This window comes from Drepanopeziza brunnea (assembly GCF_022702325.1).
Source record: "Drepanopeziza brunnea f. sp. 'multigermtubi' strain 214-2 chromosome Unknown ctg15, whole genome shotgun sequence".
Classification (NCBI taxonomy): domain Eukaryota; kingdom Fungi; phylum Ascomycota; class Leotiomycetes; order Helotiales; family Drepanopezizaceae; genus Drepanopeziza; species Drepanopeziza brunnea.
The window spans coordinates 321,582-339,360 of record NW_027094078.1 but is presented as its reverse complement, the minus strand read 5'-3'; the positions used below and the strand labels follow the sequence as shown (position 1 = coordinate 339,360).

Genomic DNA, 17,779 nt, shown 5'->3' with positions numbered 1-17,779 from the left:
TTGTGAAGTCCAGATTGGTTGGGGCGCAAAATTCTGGTGTTTAGACCTCAGCCTTGTCATATACAGCCGATTTGGGAAATGGGACTGCCTAGGGCGACCGTCGCCTCGCGTCACTGCGTGTTTACTCTTCACAACTTTATGAACAAATGAACAACTCGCATGTGGAACTCGCATTGAATTCGAACAAACGAATAATTCATTCCGGAACGACAAGCCTTTTACGCATGAACTGATAGTGTTGGATGTTCAACCAGCAAACATCAATCGAAAGCCCCAGAACAAAATACTCCTCCACCTGCTGATTCCTCTTGCCACGATCATGGCGGCCACCAACTCAACCTCAATCGATACTGAGAGGCCGAAAAGCTCGGAGAAGAACCTGTGGTCTTCTATGCTGGATAGTGTGGCCAGTGGGAAGCGACTGCCAGAGAAGAATATCCTTGTCTTGGGTAAGCAAAGACGCTCGTGTTGATAACCATATCCTGATATTGAAGTAGGAGGATCTACCGAATCGCAGAGGGAGTTTCTTGAGGCTCTATCCACGGAAGATACAAGGAGGAATCAGGACCGGCATAGCAGCAGACAGCCTCCTGTAGCCAACAGTTTCGCCCTGGGATATACGTATCAGGATGTTCTTGATGCGGATCACGAAGGTGCATTTGTCCGGAAGCTTCCAAGGTAGAGTCTAGCTAATTCTCTGCAGATATTCTTGCTCGTATCTCAATATACCTCCTCACCGACCCCTCGCCCTCCTTTACACCTCTGCTGCAACCCCTGTTGACGCCGCAAACTATTCCAAACACTCTTATCGTTGTGCTGTTGGACTGGTCTCAGCCGTGGTACTGGCTCAAACAATTGCGCGACTGGGTACGCCTTCTGCGGACCCTTCTTGTCTCATTGGATGGACACTGCAAGGAAAAAATGGAAGAGGTTATGATCAATTGGCGGGACAGAGGGCGTGGTGGGCACAGTCTGGATGGTGGAGGTGTCAACAATCCGTCGTCAGAGGCGGATGTTAGTTTACCGCTGGGGCCGGGAGAATGGGAGGAAGCTCTGGGACTTCCGCTGTGTGTTGTATGCCAGAATGTGAGTATCCCTAAAAGAAGACTTCTGGTCTCGTTATTTACTCCGTTTACAGTCGGATCGGATGGAAGTCTTGGAAAAGGAGCGGTCTTGGAAGGAAGAAGAATTCGATTTCGTATTGCAGTCTCTACGGACGGTCTTGCTAAAGCGTAGGATACTAGGCGCCGAAAGAAGACATGATGCTAATAGAGTTCTCAGATGGCGCATCTCTCATCTACACTACTCCCTCGGTCATGAGTCCACTTCAAAGTCTCATTCATTCGTCTCTTGGGATACACTCTTTGCTAAAACGGCAGCCCCTCAAGCACAATATCATTGACCGTGACAAGGTTCTCGTACCACCAAACTGGGATTCTTGGGGCAAGATCCGTGTGCTCCGGGAAGGTTTTGACGTCGAAGCTATCAACAACGGCTGGTCTCTTGATATTGAAGAATCTTACGAGCCGGTTCTTGATGACCATTCAGCACCGGAGCACGAGGTATCACCAGTATCCGGAGGTGCGGTGGGCACATATCAAGAAACTATCCGCGACCCCAGTCTTGATGCTCTTCAAGCAACATCTTCGGAGAACAACGGCCACAAACTAGAAATATCTAGCCCGGATGCTCAGACGTTCTTGGCCTCACAAATCGAATCCCTCGACCGGATTAAACAAGGTGCTGAGCCGAGTAGTATGGATAGCAGCCGACTTGTTCGTGGCCGGCAGTCTGCTCAGTCTGGAATCGAGGAGGGTGACGAAGATCATTACGGTGAGGCGCGTGTCAACGAACACATTGGACCTGTGCAGTTTAATATGGGCGGTATCCAGGTAGATGCGGACGACATGCTGCAGCGGCTGAAGGTAAGATCCGCCACACAACCCCACCGCTTTCAATTCCTAACAACCAGCAGGATCGCCAGACATACCAAACGCCCGAACCAGAGGTACCAGGCGGCGGAGCCTCCCCAGACGGGAAGAACCAAAACGAAGCCCTTGCATCCTTCTTCGCCGGCCTCATGAAGAGAGGCGGCGGTAGCGCAACAAACAGCCCAAAACCTGGCGCTTCGTAGCAAGGCGAAGACAGCTTGTGATTGATGTTTATGCAGTGTATTTGACATCCCGTGGGTCGGAGTTTCAGGGGCTGGATTCGGTAGATGAAAGTGATTTGCTAGTTGCCGAAGAAAGGATTGCGGCTCTTGCATGATACCCAGCGGCTTGGTGTATGAATAGCTTTCGAGAGGAGAATCTGATACCAAGTTCTTGTCGGTCCTTGGACAATTATTTCATTTCTACATGCCATGGTGAGTCTAGAAAACATGTGTTACATTAACTTGCCGTGAGAAGTTACCAGCTGTAGTAGATAAATGTGGGAGGTCACGAAAGTCACATCTCATCTGTTTAAGGCTGAATTGCAGCTCTCACGCTTCATCGGCCGCAGCAGCCCGAAATCCAATCTCGCAGCTCCTCTAATGTATTGCAAGCCCTACTTAGGGATTCTTTGGTCCAGCGCAGTATTCGCAACATCATATACTTGCAAAGAGGTTGTCGCTGGAAACCGCGTTTGGTCCGAACCTTTGAACGTGATCGAAATACCTGTGATCCAAATATCTTTTCGCCACTTCATACAAAATCGCAGGCGGGTATAAAGAAAGCTGATCGAAACCTGGTTTTCAACCCCATTTTCAGGTTTCCGCGCTAATTATCAAGGTAGACCTTGTTAGATAAATGTTTTAATTCAACATAAACTTCCCTCATTCTCCTTTTAGCTTTAAAATACTTTTTATATTATTATTTAATAGTCAGCGCACTGACTGTCATCTAATTACGAAGGAGTCTGCATGAATATAATAAGGCTATTTTTGGTGGTCGTGTAAAATGCAATATTCAGAATACTCTCGATTAAACAGCCACTCATCTCGTAAGGTTTCTACGATGTTGTTATTGCGAAAACCACTATATTTGAAAACAATTTCCGATGTTCGCTACGCGATTTCAACAAAACCACGATAATTGCGCTGGACCAAACATATATGGCCAGGAGAGCCAGTCCTTTGGCCACAATCCTTCGATTGCGGCTAAGTTGAACTTGGTCAACTTCTCCAGGGTACAGCCTGGAAATCTTCATTATAAGGCGACCGGGGATTTTTTGGGTCAAGCATCAGGATCACGTTATACCCTCTTTATTCCCATTACCTCTGGAACAAGTCAAGATATATAGACAGCAGATATACACCGGAAAAGATCCATGTGGCAGGCGACTGGCATGCAGCCTCCTATTTCAAGTTTCAACATCAAGATACAGGCAGCTGTGTGGTAAAGGCAAACTTTCTCACTTTTGATGTTCATACCTGGGTTTTGAATCAATCGAGCGCATAAGCGCTTGGTGAGATCTTACTTCCAATGCAGTCGAGTGTATTTTCAAATTCCCTAGCTTCAATTTTGTGCTCCGGTCTGCTTCCTGCTCATATGGCTCTGTTTCTGCTCACTCGCTGCTCACATATCCAATGAATCTGCGACTCGCTTCGGGTCTTCGAAGCTCACTCAAGTCTTTGCTTACTCTCGTTCCAAGAAGTAGCGGGATAGAAGGAGATTAGACGCTAGACAAGAGAGTATGCACGATGCTTGCCGGAATACGATTCAGTGGTTGGGGCAAGTACAGGGAGTTGGCCTTGAGCAGCAACATTAGCGTAGGTCACTTGACACGTGACCGGCGACTTCCTTATAGGGAACCACTCCCTAGAACCTTAATAGTAATCAAGCATCAACAAAACAACCAATCTAACAATCAAGTCTAGGATATATCACAACACATGTGTTACCAGAAATGCTCCTCTTCTGGTTCTCCTGCGTATCCGCCGCATCGCGCCTAATGTCCTCTTTTTAAACATCTCCCAGCCTAATCTTACCTTACAAGTCAATCCAAAGCCCAGCAGCTGTGCCTCGAAAAATCTTCACAGATTCCACACCACAGCCCTCTTACCAGCCGGCCAAAGTCGCGCTCCTGCGCCGCGCTTCTTGCTTCCTCGCTTTCACCACCGCATTCTCCGTCACTGGCTGTTCATAGGCTTATCTTCGCTCAGCCTGCTGAATCTATAGCGGATGGGAATTCGCTTCGGCAGGTAGGTAGGAAATGAGGAGAGGTTTTGTTTTGGCAAGAATTGAATATGTCTCTTTATAGATGTTTATATGTGCATGTGTTCACTTACCGGTGTTTCGAAACTCATTCTCTGAAGAATTCTCTATGCCATGGAGGTGTAAAGGCTCTGAATACAAGCGAGAAGGGAATTGGGGACGTTGGGGTGCCGAGACGATGAGTTGGATTAAAGATCCATCTTGCTTGGCAAATTGAGAGAGCTGTGTATGTATGAGGCACGGGATAAGGGAGGATGGGTAAGGAGAAGAAAGTGCCTAGTCGCCGTAAAGCTAGATCCGTGCTTTAGTTTGAAGACCCAAACAAAGATTTGCAAGATCTTCCGCAAAGAAACAAGACGCAGCTTCCATACATGGGCGCGGTTACCTAGTGCAGTCTGAATCTCTTGGAGAGTAACGCGTTTCGAGAGTAAATCATGGATAGCTCCAGCAATCTCGAAGATACCAACAGAGAGGAAAATATCACAGTACCGCCCACACCACCTACAATGAACATTCTTGCCTCCCTCTTTCGCCAAACAACCTTGATAGTGGTAAAAGGCCCTATTCATCGAGATATTAACACCAGATATAACCCTTCCTCTCAAAGCCAACGCATGCATATCCTTCTCCTCGCGAGTTCAGTTCCCAACTCTAATACTCTGGACCCATCGATTATGTACAAGAGCTAGCTTTTCCACATCTCCCATCCTTAGTTCGCCATTCATGAGGATAGCGAAAGGAATGGCTGGGCACAAAACCCACTTTACGCGGTATACCAACTTCGGAGGAACTGGACTCACGAGGAGAAGTTTATATATATGTTGCACGACTTCGCTCGCTACTTAACCGAAGATATTCGAAAGTAAACAAAACAGGCAAACAAACAAACAAAAAACAAAAAACGCTAGGGGTCCAGAAATCGACCCCCCCCCCCCCTCTCTCTCTCTCTCTCTCTAAAATGGGATACACAAGCAATTTCATTACCCCGCCTTCATTACGCGTGAAATGCCAGCGACGCGTATTTATAGAAGCGTAAATTAAACCCATCCGTAGAATTATCCAGTTGGCAGTCAGCCAGCCACCTCGCGAACCCACTGCCAGCGATCGGTAATAAACCACCACAACTCGCTTTTACTTAACTACCACCTCCAAACCAATAATACTCAAATTTTTCCAAAACCTAAAACTCGACCGTCTTTCTGAAAAGACCTTACGTAGCCAACTAACTAAGGAAACAGTCTACTTCATCACACACATACACACACACACACACATGCATATATATCTATACAACCCCCACTCCACTAACCCCTTCAATGAAATTCAATTCAATTCACCGCTCATGTACAAACCACATACATATATACATACATACATACATACATACATACATACATACATACACACATACAACGCGGCTCTCATCTGACATCCGACAAAAACAAAAACCTGCATTCGAAGTCCAAGAAAGAGAGAAGAGAGAGAGAGAGAGAGAGGGAGTCCAGCTCTGAGATTATCTGGCTTAAGCCCTTCACAATTACATATATATATATATCTATATCTATATCTATATCTACATATATATAATTATATATCTATATCTATATCTAAATTACATATATCTATATCCATATCTATATCTATAAATACCTTTCTCTCTCCCCCTTCCTACTCCCTATACGCATCATCGAAAGATCGATCTAAAAGAACGAAAAGATAGATACGAAAGCCGGGAATGATATCAAGAAGGACGGTGTTGCTTGTGCGACGACGCTGTTAGCTAGCGGATTTGGAAGGAAAAAAGGAAAAAAGGAAAAAGAAGAAAGGAGGGAGGAGAGGGAGGCAAGAGAGAGCAAGAGAGCAAGAGAGCAAGAGATGCAAGAGAGGCAAAGATGCAAAGATGCAAAGAAAGACCAAGCGATAAAGATAAACAAACGACAGTCTCTCTCTCTCTCTCTCTCCCTCTCTCCCTCTCTCTGTACATACAACGCGCACGGCATTCAGCGGAGGTTGAGGACAAGTGATCATCTGCAATAGCTCCTCTATTTTTTGGCTGGCCTACCTACTTACTATGCTACCTGCTTGCCTGCTTGCTACACAGCTCACCATCAAAACCATATTCAACATGCGGTATTTGTCAAGGAAAGAGAGGCAGCTTTTTTACCGAGAGAAAATTCCCCTCCCAAGACCACAACCACGCCTACGCCCGCGCGACGCTTCTCGTCGAATCTGTCCCAATTTTCGTATGTATGCAAACTATAACCTGACTAGGAATTGTAGAAATTAACAAAGGAACCAATCGTGTCACATTCACTTATTACATAGAACCCAACTCCATCACGCCTGGTACCCCATCCCTAGGACCATCCGAAATAGCCTCGTGTGCCCACGCAGAATAGCAAGCTAGCCAGCCCAGATACTATCAAAAGTACCTATAATAGAATTAGGTAATTCGACGGCGCGATACCCGTATCCCCACATTCCTTCTTCGCTTGCCACCACCTGCCGCTGACATCCGACACCTCTAGAATCTCGTGCTTGGAGAAGGATATCTCGTTGGCGTCGTCAGGGTTGGCCTCGTACGAGTAGATGGCCTTCGCACGGTACGGGTATTCCGTGGGCGCCACCACATCTCCAGGGCCTTGCCGCTGGTCGTCCATGCCCATGCCCGGATGACTGTTTGATGCCATGGTCCCGTTGCCAAATCTCGCTTGAGATGACCTGCGGTCTGTTCCAAGTGCTCCACCTGCAAACCCTGCGACGGGCGAGGATGTCTCGAATCCACCGAGTTGGGCAGATGTGTACATCTGGGGAGGGATGTTCGAGGTTGCGGAGGTATCGGGTCTGCCGGTTCCGTAGCTGCTGGTCATTCCTCGCCCGCCTTGCGAGGTTCTGTGGTCTTTGTGGAGGGCGAAGGAATCGAGGTACGCCCGGGGTACGGCGGAGGGGGTTGATCCAAAGTAGAAGATCCATACAATCTATCCAGGTCAGTAGGAGTCCGTTCAAGAGGGTGGTTTCAGCTCATACATTAACCATGGAGAGTAGAATGTGTCCAGCGGCAGTAGCTTCCTTGGCACCGTTCGCAGCGTAGATCAACGAGTTGACGGAGGAGCTGGTCAACACCAAGCCGCACGCAAGGTACCCAACGATGGCGACATGGTAGGTCTGCGTAGTATCCGATGCGATGACCACAAATACCCCAATTATGCAGCACAGCATATATGAGATGGCAAACCAGGAGTAGTTGGGAAAAGAGTTATCGAGTTTCTGAGAAGTCGCGATAACGGAGCCGATGAAGGCAATAAACCAAGCAAGCTGTCGGTCCAACGTTTGTTAGCGAAGCCCTCCCATTAGGTTTCTTGAGGTTTCTCGTGGCAGAATCACCCAGACCTACCATAGCAATAGAAACCGTCGCCAGCGCGAAAGGGTCGCCCAGTATATTATCCATGCTCATGGTCCGCATACCGCCCGTCCTTCGCCCCTTCATGTCCATGCCGCCGTTCATTTTGCGGAGTGATGGCGATTGCAGCGATCCGTACGTTGGCATAAGATTGGGGACGACGGTGGGGAGGCCGAAGTCTCTTTTGCAGGCGGGAGTATGCAGTTGGCGACCGAGTTTGAACGTCTACTCAGTGAGTGCTGGGCACGTAGGAGCAAGAGGGTAGCGGGAAGGATGGTCTGTCTGGTGGGTGGGTGATTGATTCCAGACGATGGTAGTCGTGGCGGTGCCGTGACGGGAGTCCGGGGGTTGGGAGGATGGTACTCTATTGCTGGCAAAAATATGTACTGGATCGAAGCGGGGAGCAAAGTGGTCGTTGAATAACACGCAATGTCGATTACCTGTCGAGCAAAGGAGGGAATGGAAAGAAAATAGAAGGAGCGTAAGGTCGAGGTCGAGGTCGAGGTCGAGGTCGAGGTCGTGGTCGTGGTCGTGGTCGTGGTCAAGATTTCGAGGTTCGAGGTTCGAGGTATCCAGTCCAGTCCAGTCCAGTCGGCCGAGATTGGGAGCAAGGGAATGTAAGTTGTCGAAACGACCAAAAGATGATGCCTTCGTGGTGGATGGACGATGAGTCGGTGGACGATGAATCAATGGACGTGCTTCGTGGGTTGGGAGAGAATGCAGAGTGAGGGAAAAGGGTGGGTACGATACGAACTAGTCTCTGGGGTACGTAGACTGGTCCGGGTGGGCAATTCAGTTGGTAGTAGTAAGTATCGGATCGGAGGTACTACGTATAAGCGGTCGATGCGTGCGCGGGCGATGACAGATAGATCTTTGCAAGGCGAAATTGTAGAGCTGCACTGTGCTGAGAGAGGAGATGCCGGTACCTGCTCCGTAGAGAGACAGAGTGGGGGGGAAAGGGAGAGAGAGTGAGAGAGAGTGACAGAGAGAGTGAGTGACAGAGTGACAGAGTGACAGAGAGAGAGAGAGAGAGAGAAAGAGAGAAAGAGTTTCTTGGTCTTGTGGAGGGATCGGGATCCCAGAATATCCTCGGCGGCCTGGGCATACGGAGAGCAGAGCAGAGGCCGTGACAGTGCCACTTGAGATGCCAAATCTTCTTCTACTGTACAGGGCGGCGCTAGGGTCGGGTCGGTCTCCGGTCTCCATTTTGCAAATCTCCATTCCAACTGTATGTAGACTGTAGACGGCGCTGGGAGTGCCATGCTACGGTACTGATCTACCTACGTGCGTACTTCCGGTAGAGTACCTACCGTACCGTAGCAAGTTCACCACCACGTTCTTGATGCTCAACGGGCGTACGTACGTACCCCTGCTTAATACAGTACAGTACAGTACAGTACAGTACCCGGTACCGGTGTTATACTACCTCCGTATACAACTAACTTCAACTAACTTCATACTGTAACAGCGAAAAATCGCCTATCTTCCTCCTCCTCACCATCGATGCAGAAGCCCAAGCTCAACGCGTTTCAAGGACTGCTAGGTAGGTACCTAGGTAGTAGATGGCCGGCGACAGACGGTCCACACGGACCTCCATCCTTAATATAATAAACTACACCGGAGCAAAAACGAAAACGACCTACTCTTCGAGCCAGCGACGGATATGCTGAGGTGCATTCATTTCGCGAGGACCTGCTGGAAGACGCCATGTGGTCTGCGACTACTGTCCCGGGACTGGTCACGACGTCCAGCTGCTGGCTATTATGATGCCTGGGAGACGTGACGGCGAAAGGCATGAATGCAAATCTGGTTTACAGAGGAAGCTATCCAGAGACAATCTGGACGATTGCTTGGATCCATGTGTTCTTCAGGGTTTTTCGTGCTACAGCCAGCTACGTACTACGTACTTAGGCTCGACGGACAAAACATACGTAGTATGATAATATATGCCAGCTGCAGCCCCGGCGGCTACGGAAAGCAAGCAACCTTGAATTCTGCAGAATACATCCCTTTGTGCCACCTGGCAGTGCAAGCAAGCGACAAGGATCAAGAGTCGAGGGTCGAGGGTCGAGGGTCGAAGGTTGAAGGTCGAAGGTCGAAGGTCGCTCAAGGAAGGCATGTATATGTTGGTGGGGATACCGTTCTGGGCGCAGAGTAGATCATTTCACTATTTCACCTACTTGAATGTTTCATGTCCACTTCGTATGCGGAGATAAAAAAAGAAAGTGAGTAATGTCTAGCTTACAACGACATGCCGTCCATACTACGTACGATCGGCATCTTCACAGCAGTCTAGACCTTTCGACTATCATCAATCACGCTCGCTGCCCTTCAGGATCTGCAACCAAAACCTGGAACCGGAACCCCAACGCGCCAAAAGAACAGGCGCATCTTCCAAAGACGTACGCAGTACGGTATTTCGGATGGTCAAGCTGAGGCTAAGCTCAAGCTCGACGTGGCGCAAGTAATTTCCAAGCCATGGAGAGAGAAGTTCGCCAATGCGATACCTCCAAAGACGACGTTCTCGCTACGAGCATAATCCGTGCATACCCTCCTCTACTTACGAACCTAGACCCCTTCTCATCTCTTCTTTTCTTCTTTTCTCCGTTCCATCATTTTCTTGTTTTCTTCTTCTCCTTCTTCTCCTTCTTCTTTTTCGTCTTCTTTCATTCTTCTCTGCTTCTCGTCTTCTTCCTTTTTTTCTCCTGCCTCGTGAGCCACAGCAATTCGTACCAGGTACCTAGACAAACCTACGACAACAACATCAACAACAACAACAACTCTACCCGTCAGTAGGATACGTAAGCTCCGCAATGCCATCCGACAAGCAGCTCCACGTCACCAGCTACGTAGAGCGGTGCTGTAGTACGGTAGGCATGTGCTGTCATGTCTTGGGCGGGCAAAACAATATCGCTAAACCCTCCCCCCCCCTCCCTCCAGTTGCCAATACTATACAATCCAATATCATATCTACTACCTACCTAGGCCCATCGACGCAAGGACAAATGTCACACGTAATTGCTTTTTTATGCATCTCCCCCCCCCCCCCCCAAAAAAAAAGTCTTTTCCTTTCTTTTTCTTTCTTATTTTCTTTTTTTCTTTTTTTTTCTTCTTTTGCCATGTGAAAGCTGCTACCTACCTACTTACTATATTTGGCATTTCCTCTCAGATGAACAAATCTCTATAGTTCAGCCTCTCCCATTTTCCCGCCCAAGCATTCCCTCGCGTAGATTTTTTTTTTCCCCTACTTGATAGAAACAAATTCTGTCACCGCCTTCCATCATCTGGCGAGAAGGTGCGGTGGCTCAGCGGCGTGAAGTCGCTCTGAGCTATGTCTCCACCTCGCCAGTTTGATCCGTAGATCGTAGACATCGAAAAACCTATTCAGTTAGGTTTGCAGACTGGAACCTCATAATAGTACATGAGTTTCCGGTTGAGTTTTGCAATTTTGATGTTTTTTATTTTTTTGAAGGTATTATTTTTTGTATGTTGAGAGGTTGTTGTTGTTACTATTCACCCCCTCCTGCCACCTTATTCATCGCGTCTTGTTCCATCCACCAGGCCACCTACGACACCAGTAGTGACCGCAGCGGCACGCATTTCATTCTATCAAGACTTTCGGTCGCCAAGCGAAAATTCCATCTTCATCCCCACAAGCACGGGTCGAGAGGTGATTCCAAGACTCCGACCATGCAGCGACGCCGTCTTTGAATACCACAAGCTACCGGTAGGCCATGCCCGCCCCCGCTCCCGCCCCCAAATATCGCGGTCCGGAAGCTATGGGGCCTAAGCCGTGACCAGATTGAGCGAGTTTTCGTCGTCATAGTCGTGTTACACTCGTTTCCCATCCACACTCCCCCAAATCCGTTTCCTTAGATATGTTTCCATGAAGCGATCTGAGCTGCAGTCAATGAGCAGGAATACGAGTTCCACCGGTAGTACAATGCCAGAAAAGCGCTGAAACGGCCTCACATCATAGCAAGTCAGCCTTTTGCGCCAACGCAACTCTCCTTAGTCTCTGCTCGGCTTTCTCTACCCTCCCCTCAACTTCCGCCCACTTCTCTCCCACACGCAGGATATCCGTAGTATACCACTTCTGAATCAGAGCAGCGGTTCGCTCCCTAAGCTCTGCTATATCGGCATTCTGGGCGGCCTGTACAGCTTCGGCCTTGGCGATTCGTGGTTGCAGCTCAATGAGCTGGGCTGAGAGCTCTGCGGGAGGGATTGGTACGTCCGTGATAGACGTGAGACGAGAGGATGTGGAGGGATAAGAGCTTGCGGATGCCATGACGATGGATAGTATTGTGGCGGTATCCAGTGTCGTCGGTAGCTCCTGCGGACTTAGAGATTGAAAGAGATCGGGATGTTTGGCATCTATCGAGAGATTAGAGACATCTTCCGTAGAGTATAAGAGGACCAACGCAGTTTCAGCAGCTCTTGAATAACTCTCGACTTTGAGGCCAGTTGGTGCAGCGAATGCTCCAGATCAGCAAGCCGTTGGGACGCTGTCGACTTGTTACCCGAGCTTGGTACATCCTCCACTTGGCCCGAGACTGCAAACTCAATTCTCCTCAATCGTGCTTCCAGGAGGTCAATCGTTTCTGACGCCGTTTGGTCGAAAGTATGTTCCATGCCTGCCATGTTGTAGCTTGAGGTCCCCTTCGCGAACGTTTCGTCGCGGAGGGGGAGAGAGATGTTTTCCCGAGCTTCGACTAGCCGATCGGCCACAAGGCTGGATTGTGGGGTTTATGAATCAAAATACTTATTTTAAGAGTACGGAGTTCGCTCTAGCGCCTCACTTCAACAGCTGTCATCTTGCGCCTCTCTTTGACCTCTTTCACGAACGACTATCCCATTCCTATTTTACGCCCACGACGGACAATTAATAGAGAGAGGTGGATGCTGGACAACCCATAATTAGCTCTTGCGACGAACATTCAATAGAGAGAGGTGGATGCCGGACAATCCATAAAGTAGCGCCCGCGACGAAAGTGCCCTCAGGATCGAAAGCTGCCCATCTCTACACAAGTTGAGCCTCCATGCACTGCAGATACTCGCCGTAACATCTTGTCTCCAGTTTGGCAGATCTGCATAGGCCGGAGGTGCCATCTACAAGATAACATTGGGCGGATTAGGGCTGGTGGTTCAGGATGCCAGCCTATTCTACGCTGGGAGGCTCGAATGGCTCCCCGTCGGAAACGGGACAAGGCCGGGTGTGAGCAGGACATGACATCTAATTCGAGAGCCAGGCTAACATGCTGTCAGGAAAAGGTCAGGCCGAGCACTGAAAGAGCAGAATCTGGGAGGGGAGGCTTCCTGGATTAGCAGTAATATCAACTTGGTCAATACTAGTACAGCCCCCATGTCCCAGTGTTCAAACCTGTGTGGAACACCGGTATCAGCTCGTTGGATGTGGTGCTGACTATGGCAGTTATCGGCGCGGGCACTCTAGCCATGCCCTTGGCCATGGCACATATGGGAATCCTCCTAGGCTGTTTTGTAATAATTTGGTCGGGTCTGATGGCAGCTTTTGGGTTATACCTCCAGACTCGATGCGCTCGATACTTAGAGCGTGGATCATCGTCCTTCTTCGCCCTCTCACAAATCACGTATCCGAACGCTGCGGTCATTTTCGATGCCGCGATTGCCATCAAGTGCTTTGGTGTTGGGGTGAGCTACTTGATTATCATTGGTGATCTGATGCCAGGTGTGGTAAGAGGGTTCAATGAGAATGCCGATTCTATCCCATTTCTTGTCGACAGACACTTTTGGGTCACAGTATTTATGTAAACTTTCTCTCACCGTTCTCGTTCCATTGCTGACTTTATATTAGGCTTGTGGTCATACCACTTGCATTTCTACGACGCTTGGATTCGCTCAAGTACACCAGTGTGGTCGCTCTGATCTCCATTGGATACTTGGTGATTCTGGTAGTCTATCACTTCTCAAAGGGAGATACCATGGCCGACAGAGGAGTGATTCGGGTTGTGGGATGGGGCGGTCTTGTTCCCACGTTGCAGAGTTTCCCAGTCATTGTGTTTGCCTACACATGCCATCAGAATGTTAGGCTCCGACCACCTGCATCGAGATTTGAGCTAAACTTCATTTAGATGTTCTCTATCTTGAACGAGATCAAGGACAACTCTCCACGAAGGTCAGCAGCCACTTCTCACAATACTAAAACTCGGTGGCTAACCATTTTGCTTCTAGTACCACCAGCGTCATTGCAGCAAGCATTGGCTCTGCGGCGTCCATCTACGTTCTAGTTGCCATCACTGGTTACCTTTCATTCGGTAACAACGTTGCTGGAAATATTATTGGAATGTGTAAGAATCCTACTGTTTCCCTACCAGATCTAAGCTGACCATCTAGACATTCCTTCAATTGCATCCACAATCGGCAAAGCAGCCATTGTGATTCTCGTCACATTCTCATATCCTCTGCAGGTGCACCCATGCAGAGCATCTGTCGATGCAGTCTTGAAGTGGCGGCCAAGCCGAAGGCGGAGCGCACGTAACTCACCTAATGGCTCACCCGCAAGATCAGTGCCCTTGCTCACAGGTAACCCAGCTCTACCCGTCGCAAGAAACGATTCCATTAGCGAAGTACGCTTCGCCATCATCACGTCTCTTATCATCGTCCTCAGCTACATTACTGCCATAACTGTCTCTTCGCTAGACAAAGTGCTGGCCTATGTCGGCAGCACGGGTAGCACAAGCATCAGCTTCATTCTGCCAGGCCTGTTCTACTACAAGATCTCGGCACCAGAATCAATACACCACCAGCGATTGCAGAAAGACGAAGACGAAGACGACAGTGCATCTGATACAGAAGCTGGTCGGGTGAGCTATAGTTCTAGCTCGTGGCGCGAGACCATGTTGAGGAAGCTGTCTCTGGCCCTGGCAGTTTATGGTATGTTTGTGATGATCCTGTGTTTGGGAACGAACTTGTTCTTCACGGGCGGGGCTACCCATTAGGTAAGGAGATATCGAGTCTTGAGCAATACATCGATGTGGCGTCGGGGTGTGGTACCAGCATTTGTTTCTGTCGGGCATAAGGGCATAGCCATGATTTCTGCACATAGGGAGCTATTTGTATTGCGTAGAGTCGACAGCTATTTGTAGATATAGTGGTGAATTAGCAGAGTTGGACGTGTCAATTTTCTTGCACACTAGACACTTGGTCTAGGCTATGATATTCGCTGTACAATTTCCATTGCCAGCTCAGCCAGTGATTTGCGCAGTGGGAACCTTCCTCCTTGGTAATAATGGTCAGGCTTGCAACACGTCGAGTGTCATGCTTCCAAGGCCCTTCAGTACCTCGTACGAGCATCATCCATAACGCCGTTCGTTGATCTGGTATACAATGCTATGCTATTCTCACAACGCCCCCCTATGCCACACATCTCATTCGTAGCTTACACTCCCCAGCCTCTCCTTCCCTTCCCCAGCCCTCTCCCCCCTCACGGAGCTTTCGGTCTATACTTCGGTTCCAGCAATCCAGCCTGCAGTACAGACATACAATCAGCCTCAATCGCTACCATAGTACCACTCACCGCTTCCCACTCCTCTCTCCCCTCCCACCCCCCTTTGTTCACTTCCCTCCCAAGGAAGGGACCGAGAAGAAGAGAACATAACATACCATAGCCAAAAGCCTCCACGCGGGATCGCTCGGCTGCGCGCCCACCCCGAGCCAGTACTTCGCGCGCGCCGAGTCGAGCTTGATGTCCTTGAAGGGCTTGCCTTCGCCCTCGATGGGCGGCTTGGGGATCGGGTCGTAGGTGCCTGGGTTGTTTTGTGTTATTTACTTTCCGCATTGGCTCCCTTGCCCGATTTCTCTTTCTCTCTCCCTCTCCTTCCCTCCAATCCATTGCTCCTCCTTCCTGAAGTCCCGTCTTTGTCCTTCTCGATCTCTGCTCTGCTCTGCTCTGCTCTGCTCTGCTCTGCTCTGCTCCCCCCTAAACCGTCCCAACCGCATGGGGGCATCTGATATCCAGCCGCAACAAAAAAGAAAAACGTACCTAGCACCTCGATCGGCTTGCTGTTTCTTGCAGTCCTACACACGGCCACATGTTAGCAGTGCGCGCAATGGCTGGGATCGGGGCGGGGAGGTAAATAATGTATGTATGCATGCATGCATGTATGTATGTATGTATGTATGTATGTGTATTGGAAGGAAGAAAGGGTCGAGGGGGAACGGTACCGGGCTTGCGCGACGACGATGTTATAGAATGGTGCCTTGCGGCGGCCGAAGCGTGCCAGTCTTATCCTGACGACCATTGCGTGGTTTTATGGTGGTGAGACCGCCGTGGTGCGGTGAGCTGAAGCGATTGGGAGGAGATGGGGGAGAGAGGGAAGGCTGAGGAGTTACTTTTTTTGAGGTTCGGGGGGTGGGGCGTGATGGAGAACCAGACCAGGGATCCAGCCAATGGGTAACCTCCGTATAAAGTAGAAGTATCGTCAGATGTTTCCCTCCCAAAACCACAACAGGTACACAGAAACATATTTCGTACGCGGATCAATACAAATCTATCTTGAATTACTTCTTTCCCATAATTTATTTTGTGACTCACGTTGCAAGAATCGACACTGAACTTTTCTGTTTGAATTACACCAACTCTACAAGTTATCTCCATTGCAGAAGGCATAGGACATCTACTGTCGGAAGAAGTCACCATGAAGGTCAGGCACATACTTACATGTATCCATATTTCCATATTTCCATATTTCCATGAAAAAACAGACCCGTATCTTTCTACCTACCAACCTACCCACCTTTCCTATATCCCAAAGCCTCTCTAAATACTTTTTTTTTCTTCCCTTTTACTCATCTCTCCCATCCAGTTCCTCTCGGCCCAGAACGCAGCAGCGCTCGACAGAGACCTCATGAGCATCGGCGCCTTCTCCATCGACCAGCTCATGGAACTCGCCGGCCTGTCAGTCTCCCAAGCCAGTCCGTCTCTCTCCATTCATCCATTGCAGTTTTTTCTCTGCGTACTTATTCACCCCCCTCCCTCCACATTCCTTTGAAAACAAAAGCATCTTGTAACAGCGGCCGACTCTCTTTCTCGCCACAGTTTTCCGCGTTCATCCTCCAAGCAGCGGACGAAGAATCCTCGTTGCGTGCGGCCCGGGAAACAACGGTAGGTAGTAGCTTCTCTTCTTTTTCTCCTCTTCCTGTCAAGCTTCTGGGGAAAAAAAATCATGGAGCAAGCCAGTGTCTTGCCGATGCTGATGCGGAATCCGAGGGACCTAGGAGGCGATGGTCTCGTCGCTGCTCGCCACCTCTGGCACTACGGGTACCAACCTACCGTCTACTATCCTAAGCAGAGCAAGAATGAGCTTTATCAGGTGTGTATCTTCCAGCTCTCCTCGTTCGCTCCAAGCAAGAAACGTTCCCCCCTCCCCAACCTTCTTCTCTCTCAGCTCAAAAGTCAATAAACCCCAATACCATAATGGATTGGGGAGAGAAGAAAAAAAAGCTAAATTGATACCCGCAAGCGTCTCTCGACCCAGCTCAAGAACCTCAACGTTCCGTTCACAGACGACTTCCCCTCCGCTCTCCAAGACTCAGATCACGTCGTCGACGCCATCTTCGGTTCTTACCCCCTCCTCCTATCCCCTTCCCAATTTCCCCCTCCACAACCACCAAACTGACTTCTCCACCAACGCACCCAGGGTTCTCCTTCTCCGGCCCCCTCCGCTCGCCCTTCCCAGCCGTCATCAACGCCCTACAAGAGACCTCTCTCCCCGTGACATCCGTCGACGCGCCTTCGTCCTGGGACATCGAGACGGGCCCCCCATCCTCCGGTCCGGGCTCGACCTTCAACCCTGCGGTCCTAGTGAGTCTCACGGCCCCGAAGCCGCTCGTGCGGTACTTCAAGGGCAGGCACTTCATCGGTGGTAGGTTCGTGAGTCCCGGCATCCGGGAGAAGTATGATCTGGAGTTGCCGGAGTATGAGGGCGTGGATCAGGTGGTGGAAGTGGGCAGGGAGGGAGAGAAATTGTGATGGGTGGTGGGGAAGTGATGAGTATGACACGATGAAAACGATGAGTCAATTGGCGCGTCTTCATTGGTGGTCTGAGAATCTACTAATATTTTGCACCTCCTGCGACGCGCTCTCTCATCCACCTCGCTTATTCGCTAACATTCGCTAAACTTGCACGTCAAGATATGCACCCCT

At 49.5% G+C, this 17,779-nt stretch overlaps 6 protein-coding genes across 6 annotated transcripts; 3 read left to right on the top strand and 3 right to left on the bottom strand.

Moving 5' to 3' along the window:
• Positions 1-319: 319 nt before the first annotated feature.
• L3040_008185 (uncharacterized protein) lies at positions 320-2,134 on the top strand (the record flags this gene model as incomplete). Its single annotated transcript, XM_007297183.2, has 6 exons — positions 320-449; positions 498-653; positions 704-1,086; positions 1,139-1,232; positions 1,282-1,925; positions 1,976-2,134. The coding sequence occupies 6 exons, from the start codon at positions 320-322 to the stop codon at positions 2,132-2,134; spliced, it is 1,566 nt and encodes a 521-aa protein (XP_007297245.2).
• Positions 2,135-6,628: 4,494 nt separating this feature from the next.
• On the bottom strand, positions 6,629-7,701 carry L3040_008184 (uncharacterized protein; the record flags this gene model as incomplete). Its single annotated transcript, XM_007297184.2, has 3 exons — positions 6,629-7,174; positions 7,224-7,511; positions 7,591-7,701. The coding sequence occupies 3 exons, from the start codon at positions 7,699-7,701 to the stop codon at positions 6,629-6,631; spliced, it is 945 nt and encodes a 314-aa protein (XP_007297246.1).
• A 3,868-nt stretch (positions 7,702-11,569) lies between these two features.
• L3040_008183 (uncharacterized protein) lies at positions 11,570-12,237 on the bottom strand (the record flags this gene model as incomplete). Its single annotated transcript, XM_007297186.1, has 2 exons — positions 11,570-11,970; positions 12,018-12,237. The coding sequence occupies 2 exons, from the start codon at positions 12,235-12,237 to the stop codon at positions 11,570-11,572; spliced, it is 621 nt and encodes a 206-aa protein (XP_007297248.1).
• A 509-nt stretch (positions 12,238-12,746) lies between these two features.
• L3040_008182 (uncharacterized protein) lies at positions 12,747-14,573 on the top strand (the record flags this gene model as incomplete). Its single annotated transcript, XM_066153925.1, has 8 exons — positions 12,747-12,811; positions 12,862-12,947; positions 13,028-13,382; positions 13,430-13,658; positions 13,707-13,750; positions 13,807-13,922; positions 13,969-14,109; positions 14,167-14,573. The coding sequence occupies 8 exons, from the start codon at positions 12,747-12,749 to the stop codon at positions 14,571-14,573; spliced, it is 1,443 nt and encodes a 480-aa protein (XP_066010474.1).
• A 485-nt stretch (positions 14,574-15,058) lies between these two features.
• Positions 15,059-15,875, bottom strand: L3040_008181 (mitochondrial 37S ribosomal protein bS16m; the record flags this gene model as incomplete). The annotated part of the gene is made up of 4 exons (XM_007297188.1): positions 15,059-15,100; positions 15,238-15,380; positions 15,617-15,651; positions 15,799-15,875. The coding sequence occupies 4 exons, from the start codon at positions 15,873-15,875 to the stop codon at positions 15,059-15,061; spliced, it is 297 nt and encodes a 98-aa protein (XP_007297250.1).
• Positions 15,876-16,271: 396 nt separating this feature from the next.
• On the top strand, positions 16,272-17,605 carry L3040_008180 (uncharacterized protein; the record flags this gene model as incomplete). Its single annotated transcript, XM_066153924.1, has 5 exons — positions 16,272-16,277; positions 16,440-16,531; positions 16,814-16,946; positions 17,097-17,193; positions 17,274-17,605. The coding sequence occupies 5 exons, from the start codon at positions 16,272-16,274 to the stop codon at positions 17,603-17,605; spliced, it is 660 nt and encodes a 219-aa protein (XP_066010473.1).
• Positions 17,606-17,779: the final 174 nt, after the last annotated feature.